General features: G+C 37.7%; 1 protein-coding gene across 6 annotated transcripts in view; it reads left to right on the forward strand.

Moving 5' to 3' along the window:
* LOC132109392 (mediator of RNA polymerase II transcription subunit 12) overlaps positions 1 to 9,664 on the forward strand; it is a 43,886-nt gene extending 34,222 nt beyond the window's left edge. For 2 of the 6 annotated variants that reach the window (XM_059515422.1, XM_059515423.1), the window contains exons 35-44: positions 609 to 758; positions 842 to 1,201; positions 2,316 to 2,460; positions 2,623 to 2,825; positions 3,794 to 3,871; positions 3,964 to 4,184; positions 4,655 to 4,838; positions 5,993 to 6,199; positions 6,514 to 6,595; positions 9,266 to 9,664. In XM_059515422.1, coding sequence (XP_059371405.1) covers positions 609 to 758; positions 842 to 1,201; positions 2,316 to 2,460; positions 2,623 to 2,825; positions 3,794 to 3,871; positions 3,964 to 4,184; positions 4,655 to 4,838; positions 5,993 to 6,199; positions 6,514 to 6,595; positions 9,266 to 9,303 — 1,668 coding nt within the window. In that variant the 3' untranslated portion in view covers positions 9,304 to 9,664. The remainder of the gene's footprint in view (positions 1 to 608; positions 759 to 841; positions 1,202 to 2,315; positions 2,461 to 2,622; positions 2,826 to 3,793; positions 3,872 to 3,963; positions 4,185 to 4,654; positions 4,839 to 5,992; positions 6,200 to 6,513; positions 6,596 to 9,265) is intronic. The other 4 variants (XM_059515426.1, XM_059515427.1, XM_059515425.1 and 1 more) reach the window with 3 other exon arrangements.
* The last annotated feature ends 1,901 nt before the right edge of the window (positions 9,665 to 11,565 follow it).

The raw sequence follows: 11,565 nt of genomic DNA on the forward strand, positions 1-11,565 counted from the left end.
TTACTTCTGAGAGACTCTGCTTCTCTAAGACAAAGCTTTTATAGCTAATCATGTTACAGACCTGATATCAATTAACTTAATTAATCATAGATGTTCTCCCAGCTGAATCTTTTCAAAACTGCTTGCTTTTTTAGCCATTTGTTGCCCCCGTGCCAACTTTTTTGAGACCTGTAGCAGGCATTCAATTTTAAATGAGCTAATTAAGTGGATAAAAGTGTAAAATTTCTCAGTTTAAACATTTGCTATGTTATCTATGTTCTATTGTGAATAAAATATTGGCTCATGTGATTTGAAATTCCTTTAGTTTTCATTTTATTAAAATTTAAAAAACGTCCCAACTTTTCCGGAATTCAGGTTGTAGAAAACGGGTATATTGAATTGCAATTATATTTGACTTTTTACTGTATGTTTGCTAAATAAATGCAGTCATAAGTGAGCATAAGAGAAGCATCTTTGTGACCACAAATCTTTTAAATGGTAGTGTGCCTAAAACTACACAAAACCCCTCTGAACTTACAGCAACTGTAATAAGCAACATTTTATCAATGCATTGACTTTGCACAGGCAAGAGGGTCTCACTATTCTTCTGGAAATGCTTTTCCTTGCAGAAAGAGCTCGGTGACCGTCAGTCCGAGAGCTTGGAGAAAGTGCGTCAGTTGCTGCCTCTTCCCAAACAGACTCGTGATGTCATCACCTGTGAGCCCCAGGGGTCACTCATTGACACGAAGGGCAACAAAATTGCTGGATTCGAAAAAGAGGTACGTAGCACATCATAGGTGTGGTAGCGCTGCTTCACTTGAGGCCATTCGCTTACCTTTACACTGTGATTTCTCACACACAGGGTCTTCAGGTGTCGACTAAGCAGAAGATCTCTCCTTGGGACGTGTTTGAGGGTCTGAAGCACTCGGCTCCGCTGTCCTGGGGCTGGTTTGGGACCGTGCGGGTCGACCGCAAAGTCACCAAGTATGAGGAGCAGCAGCGGCTCCTGCTTTACCACACTCACATAAAGCCCAAACAGCGCAGTTACTATCTGGCACCCCTCAACCTGCCCCAAGAGGAGGAAGAGCCACCCACACCTGTGCCTCCTGAGCCGGACAAGAAGGTGGATCCTGGGAAGCCGGAGAAGAGCGTCTCTAATGTCGCACCTGAAACCGCAAAGAAGAAAAAGAAAAAGAAACAGACATCTGCAAATAAACAAGAGGTACATATGAGGGGAAATAATGCATTTCATGTAGATCCTTTAGAAGTATTTTTCTTCTTTAGTCTTTCCCTGTTTGTGTTTATAAAAATGTAAAGAAGTTCCCAGCCACAGCAGCATTTTTGATAATTTTCACAAAATGTTAGTGTCCCTTAAAGTGTGTTGTTGTATAAATATCTGAACGTGCAATATGTCACGGGAGAACCAGAACATCAGATTTTAAACAAACAAACAAAAAAAAAATCATTGTAGCTTCATTGATCTGGATCAAAGTCGATCGCTTCCATCAAAATCTCCAAAGCTTCACAGTCTTATACCACTTCCTGAGTCAGCATTTTACTCTAAGATTAGGGAGATTTGATATTTGTGTCCCTGGAGCACAAAAGCAGTCTGAAGTCTCTGGGGTATATTTGTAGCAATAGCCAAAAATACATTGTATGGGTCAAATTTATAGATTTTTATTTTATGCCAAAAATCATTAGGATATTAAGTAAAGATCATGTTCCATTAAGATATTTTGTAAATGTCCTACCGTAAATGTATCAAAATGTCATTTTTTTATTAATAATATGCTGTGCTAAGAATTCATTTGGACAACTTTAAAGGTGATTTTCTCAATATTTAGATATTTTTGCACCATCAGATTCCAGATTTCAAATAGTTGCATCTCGGCCAAGTATTGTCCTATCCTAATAAAACATGCATCAATGGAAAGCTTATTTATTCAGTATTCAGATGATCCATAAATCTCAATTTCTGGTGTTGTGGTCCAGGGTCACATATATGCTGTTATATGTTTATATGTTTGAAGATCATATGATTTCACAAATGCATTTTCTTAAATATGCAATTGCATGTTCCTACTTCTTCATCCATGTTTTAAACTCCGTATTCAACTCTCTTCTCCAAATACCCAAATACCTCAATGTCTCTGCCCTTGAACACTTAAATGACACATTTCCTGATATTAGTTCAAGGGGAATATTCTTTCAGAAGATATGAAACAGCGCCTCCTGCTGTATAACAGTGAAAACACGGAAAGCTGGAAAATTCTGTCAATGGCTGAATGCTAAAGAGTTATAAAGTCATAAGTTTCCTGTAATTTCCTGTGGTTTAGGAGTACAAGCCGCACAACCCAGTCATGCAGTACATGCCAGGCATGGCTCCTGATCTGATGAACATGAGCCAGTCAAACATGCCTTTCCGGATGGGCTACCAGGCTCCAATGAACATGTATACCCAAAACCAGCCTCTGCCACCAGGTCAGTGCATGCCTTTTAACCTTCGACTGTTTAACCTCATAAAGCAGTTGTTTCAGTCATTTTAGCATCATGATATGCTTTTTGGACATCATATATATATATATATATATATATATATATATTTAGTTGTCTTTTATGGTTTTTTCGTATTTTTCACCTAAGGAGGCCCAGGTTTAGAGCCAACTTTCCGTCCCAGGGGTCCTATGGCCAAAATTTCTCAACGTCCCCCCTACAGCATGACTAGCATGCAGGGTCCTGGCATGGTCAACATGATGGGAATGGACAAGCCGTTCCAGATGGGCTACAAGCCGTCTCCGAACATGCCTCAGGGGCAGATTCTCCGTCAGCAGCTACAGGTCAGATTGGTGAGTCTGGTTTTACTGATCAAGACCCCAGACCAAAAACACACATGGTTTTCCTTGTATGTTGTCTGATTAGTTATCTGCTTTGTCCTTTTAGTACATGTCCTGTAATTAGTGGTGATTGCTAAAGCAAACATGTACTGCAGAGGCCCCACACATTTTTAGGACTCATGACTTGACTTGGAGAAGTCTGACATCATGCGTCACCATTTTTCGAGTCCAAACCTTGCTTCAGATACCACAAGCAAACAACAAATGGTGATAAAATAACAGGGTTGACAGGTCTGCAAAAGAAAACCAGCCCACGTTTTAATCAGAGCTAGCACAATTAAGTATTTTCTGCAGTTTTCCCCTCCACTGGGGGTCCCTTTCATCCAAATAGTGTAAAACTGCAGACTTGGCATCAAGTGTTATTATGCTTGACTTGATTGCATGTAAATGGTTTAAATATGTGGATATGGTGGTCCATTTAAACCAATAAATAAATAAAAAAAAACAATCAAATTGCAACCTTTGTATCTCACAATTCAGACTTTTTTTCCTCAGAATACGGGATAGAAATTGACTCTTTTCTTGCAATTGCCAGTTTATATCTGTAATAATTTTTGTTATAATTTTGACCTTTTTTTTCTCCGAATTGTGCGAAACTCATAATTGTGATTCCAGTTATGAGGGGAAAAAACTAACTTATTTTAAGTTTGCATCTCACAATTCTGATTTTATAAAACAGAATTGCAACTTTATAGCACTTTTTTGGAAAAAAATTGAAAAAGTGGGTCGCACCTACAGTAAAGTTTGAAAACCACTGATGTAGACCATCATGGAGATCATGAGCAAGCACCATCTGTGTTTATTTGTTTATGTTTTGTCTCCTAGTGGTTTGTGAATGTTTAATTCAGAACTGTTGGATGATCATTTTCAAGAAATGGAAGGCATTCATGTTTTTTAACGCTCTGTTTGCACTTATCTAGAATCATAATCATTTACTTGGACAGCAGATAAGACAGGTGGCACCTAATCAACAGTATCCATCGATGCAGCCCACACAGGCAAGTATAGACAAATTTGCAGTGTTGATATGTTCAGCATTCACTGAAACCCGGAGATAACGGCCCATATCTCTCTTCAGAATATTTCCCAGGGTTACACCACGTACGGCTCACAATTGGGGATGCAGCCGCACCCCTCTCAGCCCGGGGGAATAGTTCCTTCCTCGTACGGTAACCAAGGCTTCCAGGGAGGACATCCTGGCACAAACCCAGCCATGGTGGACTCTCTCAGGCAAATGCAGCAGAGGCCTAGTGGCTACGTGCATCAACAGGCTCCTGCAGGATACGCACACACAATGCAGAACACGCAAAGGTCAGTCACAGACAAAACTGCCTGCCGCTCTAAAAGTGCCTCCTGCTGGCAGAGAATGAATTTGCATATAGTGTTGCATATAGAATTTTATAGTGCCGTTATACATAGAGTGCAAGTTTTTGGGACACACTGTTATCCAATAGTGTTTTCAACACGCCAGGTTGCCAGTTGGTGGAAAACACAGCCTATTAAAAAACATGAAAGAATCAACTTACAGTATAAAGCTCGTTGCCTTCTATTGTCAATTGCACTCATTACTGTTGCATGTCCTCAAACTGGCAACCCGCCTAAACACGGAGTCTGACGAGGAGTTGTGGGAGTACCAACTCGATCCAATAGTTTGACCCATTTTAACCACTAGTTATCAATGATACATACTGCACATTAAAGTGTTACCCCATACTCGTTTAGTAATGTTATACTGCACAACCCTACTTTGAAGTCAGCTCAACTTTCACCATCTGTTTCAGGTTTTCCCATCAGTCCATGCAGCAGACGCCAATGATGCAGAGCCTGGGTCAAGGTCACATGGGAGCACAGGGCATGCACCCCAACATGAGGCCCAATCAGATGATGGAGCAGCAGCAGCAACAACAACAACAACAAGCCCAGCAGCAGCAACAGCAGCTGATCAGACAGCATCCAGTTCATCGAGTACGTACACCACACACCCCAATGCATTGTGGTAGAGATGGACGTTTGATCCAAAAGAAATCGAAACCAGCGTAATTAAATAATCCTGTTAATGCTTTCCTAAATAATCCTGTTAATGCTTTGGGATAATTAAATATATTCTTAATGAACTACAAAATTATATAGATTTATTTTGTTCTCACATTCTTTATTGTCACTCCTCCCTCACAGTGGCACAGATGACTGAGAGGCTCATTATGCAGCTCATTATGCAGGCCTTTGTCTTCTCAGGTGTAAATCACAATGATATTCATGGTAGTTGACGCCTACTCGCATATGACTTTTACCAACAAAAAGTGTCTTAGAAAATTTAAATCAATATATTGTTTTCTGTAAGTGAGTAAACAAGATGATTTTCACATCATTTAGAAAGAAAAATTCTAGGCTACAAGCTCCAGTTCTCAAAAATCCCGGGAACCATTGTTCTTTGTGTTTTTTTGCCTTATTCAAGCGTTTTAACATTTTTAGTTTTTCACTAACCACGCATAATATTTTTTTCTCAAAAACACAATCATGTACATACAAGCATTTCACATATTATTACAGCCCAGTTTGTGCTGATTACAGTGAGATTAGTCTTTACCCATTTAGATATTTATAAGAAACTGAAAAAAGCACAAATGTTAGGGCATGACAAAACTTCTCCAGGCCCCAAAAATACCCTTAGACTCCAGAGGGTTAAAAACGTACCTGTGTATTCAGCGCTACACGTTTGTGTATGACCGCTCTGCGCTTGTGTTTTTTGCTGCGACTTTTTATCATAAGACATCTTAATTTCAAGCAAGCTTTGTTTTTAATTGTTTGAAATATTCAACAAATAACCATAAATACTTGGTTTCCTTCAGTTATTTTAAGAAAAAATTATCTAGAGAAAATAAAATCACACCCTTAATAGTTGAGTATTTACAGTGCGAACCTTTAATGAACTATGATGACCGAAAAAGCAAAACAAAACCAATCATCGTAATCGAGGTGAAGTGTTCAATCAATCGAGGTTTTGATTTTAGATTTATAATCCCCCATCCCTTCATTGTGGGATACTGCACATTTCACATAATGCCTAGATTTCACTGATTCACCTGTAATGTTATTGTATTTGTGTGTTTGTCTTACAGCAGCAGGTGCAGCAGCAGGCGCAACAGCAGCAGGTCCAGCAACAAGTGCAACAGCAGCAGCATCAACAGCAGCAGCAGCAGCAGGTTCAGCAGCAGCAGGTTCAACAGCATCAACAGCAGCAGCAGCAGGTTCAGCAGCAGCAGGTTCAACAGCAGCAGGTGGCAGCAGCCCAGCCTCCCGCTCAGGCCCTGGGGATGCAGCCCATGGTGAGACTACGTACTTTTAAAATGCACCTTGTACTGAAACACAAATGGGTGAGGAAATTAGTAAATGGAAGCCATCGGAAGCAAGCAGAGTGCAGCTGTTTCTGAAACACGCAGTGTCATCTGTTAAAAACTAAGATCAAAATCAATTCAAGAGAGAATCGCCATGCATTTAGAAAATCTTTGAATTGATGCATAATCATTTCTCAAATCGCGATGCATTGCTTCACTGTCACAGCCCTAGTTCTAAAGACTTCTGTGGATTTTTGCTTTACTTTCTGTACATTCTGAATATTTTCTTCTGTATTTTGTCTCAGTTCCCTCGGCAAGGCATGCAGCAGACCCAGCAGCAGCAGCAGACCGCAGCACTGGTCAGACAGCTCCAGCAGCAGCTCTCAAGTATGCTTCAATATTTACATTACATTACATTACTAGTTTCAAACCTCCAACAGTTTTCAAATGCTCATGACAGGAGATTGGACCATATTAACATGAATCCTTATTTCTTGCGGGTCTGTCCCCTTATAGTCTACTAAATGTTAGTCAAATTTGGCTTATCATTTGTTAGTGAAATATCTTAGTAGCAACTTGACACAGCTGCTCAATCTAACATTAAGCTAGATAAATGTGTGCTACAGTATTAGGCACATATCCAAGTGTTTGAGTGAAAGCTGTTAACGTGCGACTGCACTGGCATTGTTTTCTGGTGGAGACAACTTGAAATATGCTTTCATTTTTGTTTGTCATTTGAAATTAGTTTTTCCTGGTAATCAAATGAAGGAATACAAATTTAATTCAGTTCTTCTTGTAATCCAATGAAAATTACACCCTTATATTTTTTGGCAAACAAAGTGGTGCACAACAGGTGTGCTGTTAAAATTGTGTGTATATACAGGTGCATCTCAATAAATTAGAATGTTGTGGAAAAGTTCATTTATTTCAGTAATTCAACTCAAATTGTGAAACTCGTCTATTAAATAAATTCAGTGCACACAGACTGAAGTAGTTTAAGTCTTTGGTTCTTTTAATTGTGATGATTTTGGCTCATATTGAACAAAAACCCAACAATTCACTTTCTCAACAAATTAGAATATTTTGACATGCCAATCAGCTAATCAACTCAAAACACCTGCAAAGGTTTCCTGAGCCTTCAAAGTGGTCTCTCAGTTTGGTTCACTAGGCTACACAATCATGGGGAAGACTGCTGATCTGACAGTTGTCCAGAAGACAATCATTGACTCCCTTCACAAGGAGGGGAAGACGCAAACATTCATTGCCAAAGAAGCTGTCTGTTCACAGAGTGCTGTATCCAAGCATGTTAACAGAAAGTTGAGTGGAAGGAAAAAGTGTGGAAGAAAAAGATGCACAACCAACCAGAGAACCACAGCCGTTTGAGGATTGTCAAGCAAAATCGATTCAAGAATTTGAGTGAACTTCACAAGGCATGGATTGAGGCTGGGGTCAAGGCATTAAGAGCCACCACACACAGAAGAGTCAAGAGATTTACTGAACCACGGACAACATCAGAGGCGTCTCACCTGGGCTGAGGAGAAGAAGAACTGGACTGTTACCCAGTGGTCCAAAGTCCTCTTTTCAGATGAGAGCAAGTTTTGTATTTCATTTGGAAACCAAGCTCCTAGAGTCTGGAGGAAAGGTGGAGAAGCTCATAGTTTCCACAGTCTGTGATGATTTGGGTGCAATGTCATCTGCTGGTGTTGGTCCATTGTGTTTTTTGAAAACCAAAGTCACTGCTCCCGTTTACCAAGAAATTTAGGAGCACTTCATGCTTCCTTCTGCTGACCAGCTTTTTGAAGATGCGGATTTCATTTTCCAGCAGGATTTGGCACCTGCCCACACTGCCAAAAGCACCAAAAGTTGGTTAAATGACCATGGTGTTGGTGTGCTTGACTGGCCAGCAAACTCACCAGACCTGAACCCCAGAGAGAATCTATGGGCTATTGTCAAGAGGAAAATGAGAAACAACAGACCAAACAATACAGATGAGCTGAAGGCCACTCTCAAAGAAACCTGGGCTTCCAGACCTCCTCAGCAGTGCCACAAACTGATCACCTCCATGACACGCCGAATTCAGGCAGTAATTAAAGCAAAAGGAGCCTCTACCAAGTATTGAGTTCATGTACAGTAAATGAACATACTTTCCAGAAGGCCAACAATTCACTAAAAAATTTTTTTTTTAATTGGTCTAATGAAGTATTCTGATTTGTTGAGGTTGTGAATTGGTGGGATTTTGTTAAATATGAGCCAAAATCATCACAATTAAAAGAACCAAAGACTTAAAGTACTTCAGTCTGTGTGCTTTGAATTTATTTAATACACTAGTTTCACAATTTGAGTTGAATTACTGAAATAAACTTTTCCACGACATTCTAATTTGAGATGCACCTGTACTTCTTTAAAAAAAAAATGTTTAATACCCATTTTATTAGTAGTAGTAGTAGTATTAAGAAATACATTGTTGTTCAAAAGTTATATATTTCTGTCACAGTTTCATCAAGTTAAACTTAACTTTTATTATGACGAGTTGCTGAGAGGACCTTTTAAGTTTGTGTGAGTATATGATACGAAATTAAACTATCAAATGCTTATGAAGTGATTCTCAGAGCAGCTCTGGAGTTAACGTATGTTTATATATTATATGTTAATGTTTTGGAAATACTGTGGCTTAATTTGCTCAGAGACAAGCAGAACTTGCAGGATTTATATTTAAATATTTTTTTGTAGTTTAATGTTCACAGACTCCTGATTCGTTTTATTCATTCAAAAAATTTTAAATTCTGACATTACATATATAGAAAAATCTGTTCTCATGACTGGATTTTGCAATTCAGTGCATTGTGGAAATAAAATTCATAAAAACATGCAACTAGTAGTCGTTTAATCCACCAGTCGAGTCGACTAGGAAAACCCCAGTGTTTTATTTAAATTCATTCTTTTTATATTCAATTTTTTATATTTAAAGTTTTCTTTCTTAGTGCTGTTCTTGATCAATGCAAAGAAAGTAAAAATGTGTCGTTTTCTTTATTGAAATGGCGTTTTTTGTTTCTCTAGGTACTCAACCGGGACAGAACACCAACTCATATTTCTGAGAGCGTCTGAATGCATTTCACCAGTGATGAAGACTAGTTTAGTCCACGTTAGAGGATTCTCTCTGAGTCTGAAGTAGAGTCGTTGTTTTCTGAAAGGATTAATTCCGAGGTGAACCATGGAAGAGTTTATGATGTAAAAAAAAAAGTAAAGGGAGAGTATAAGAATATTGCAACCTTGTTTATTTTATTTCGATTTGTACATTTTTCAGTTTTCGTGTGTTTCTCATTAAAGAAATCATGTCAGTTTGTTGTGCATTGTAAAGCGTGTGACCTTAAATCACTGCCTGCTTCGATGTCTGTGCAACCCCAACACCATCATTATATTTTACTGCATTAAATCATGGTAAGGTTCAAGAATTCATTACGATTTTGACTCGTCTCTATCTCAAACCATCCACACTGAACTTCTCAATGGCATCCAATGGGTTAATAACGTTCCTGAGACTCTTGGACATCTTATCCTTCACCGTCCGGTGAAAGTGAACATATAAAGTCTGATAGACAGAACATGTAACTGTCATCAACAATCATCCTCATGCGAGGGACCCTCAGGTTAGCAGCTATCTAAACAGTTAAAGTATAAGACCCTCATCGTTTTAAATTTAAAATCATACCAATGTAAAATATTATTTGGAATATATTTCGTTTCTGTTTTTCTTTTTTAACTCACTTCAGTACCGTACTGTTAGTCCACTTATTAAAATATTTTTTGTTCAGATTATTCTTTTCTTGTATACTTTACTCATAATTTAATCATTTAAAAATTTTATACAGAATTTTTGTATCAGTTTTTTATAGTTCACTTATATTTTAGTCTATTTTATATAGGTTTACTCATATATATTTGAATTTATTTTTTTTATTTCATTTTTATATACCTTGTATAATTTAGTTTTTCACTTTTTAGTTTACTTTTATTATTTCTTAATCATTTATTTTAATCAAAACGTGTTTATCCTAGCCTTATGTTTCATTTATTTTAATCAAAGTTTTAGTGTACTCATATATTTAACTTAATCTGTATTTTATTTTGATCTAATTTTGTTTACTAAAACTAATTATTTAAATAAATATATAATTATTATTATGATTTTATTTTTTTGCTTAAACTTTATGAAGTTTAAGCAAAAAAATAAAACTTTGTTCGTTTGTTTTGTCGAGATTCACAGCTTCCCATTCTGAATAAATAAGCTTTCCATTGATGTATGGTTTGTTAGGAAGAAACTATTTGGCTGAGATGCAACTTTTTGAAAATCAGAAATCTGTGTTGCAAAAAAAAAAAAAAAACTGCCTTTACAGTTGTCCAAATTAAGTTGTTAATAATGCATATTAATCATGAAAAATTAAGTATATATTAACACTAGGAAATTCACTAAATATCTTAAAGGGATAGTTCACCCAAAACTATCGCTCTGATGTCACATGGACTACTTTGATGATGTTTTTATTACCTTTCTGGACATGGACAGTATACCGTACACACAGCTTCAATGGAGGGACAGAAAGCTCTCGGCCTAAATTTAAAATACCCTAAAAAGGGGTTCCGAAGGTGAACGGAGGTCTTACGAGTTTGGAATGACATGAGGGGGGAGTTATAATGACATAATTTTCATCTTTCGATTAACTATCCCCTTAATGGAACACGAATGATTCTTGGCATAACAGAATAGAAAGACGCGCGGAAGTGTTGAGCATGACCGGATAATCTCAGTGTTATTGTTCTGGCGCGAGTGAGAACACAGAACTCGTCACAGGACAGCTGCTCTGAGGGAAGACAAACACCTAAAGTAGGAAGAGATGAAACAGCGCGGCTCCCAGACGCGCGCGACCCGGGACAGCGCTGTCATACCTGCGTTCACCTAAAAGAAAAGGTCCAACAAATATTCCCAACTTTGCAATTAATTGCACTTAAATTGCATTTAACATTCACAAATTGACCTTATTTCTTAAAGCAGGCAAATCCCAACTGTTTTAGTCATTGAAAACTTTTTCACCTAATATATTTACATGAAGTACCTCTGAGATTTTAATATTAAGATTAATAGGCTATTTTTATAATTAGCCTATGCTATTTGCATGATCCTAGTTCTCTGAGATTTGTTAATGGTCACATGACATGCGGGTAAAAAAATATTTCAATTTTTAGGAAGTGTTTTACTTTGATGTTATTTAAAAATGACTTATTACATTTATTAATTAATTAATTATTAACTTTCAGTTAAACTCACAAACCTCAGTTTTGGAAACCTTGACCTAATGCAC

The sequence above is a fragment of the Carassius carassius genome, chromosome 29 (genome assembly GCF_963082965.1).
Source record: "Carassius carassius chromosome 29, fCarCar2.1, whole genome shotgun sequence".
Classification (NCBI taxonomy): Eukaryota; Metazoa; Chordata; class Actinopteri; order Cypriniformes; family Cyprinidae; genus Carassius; species Carassius carassius.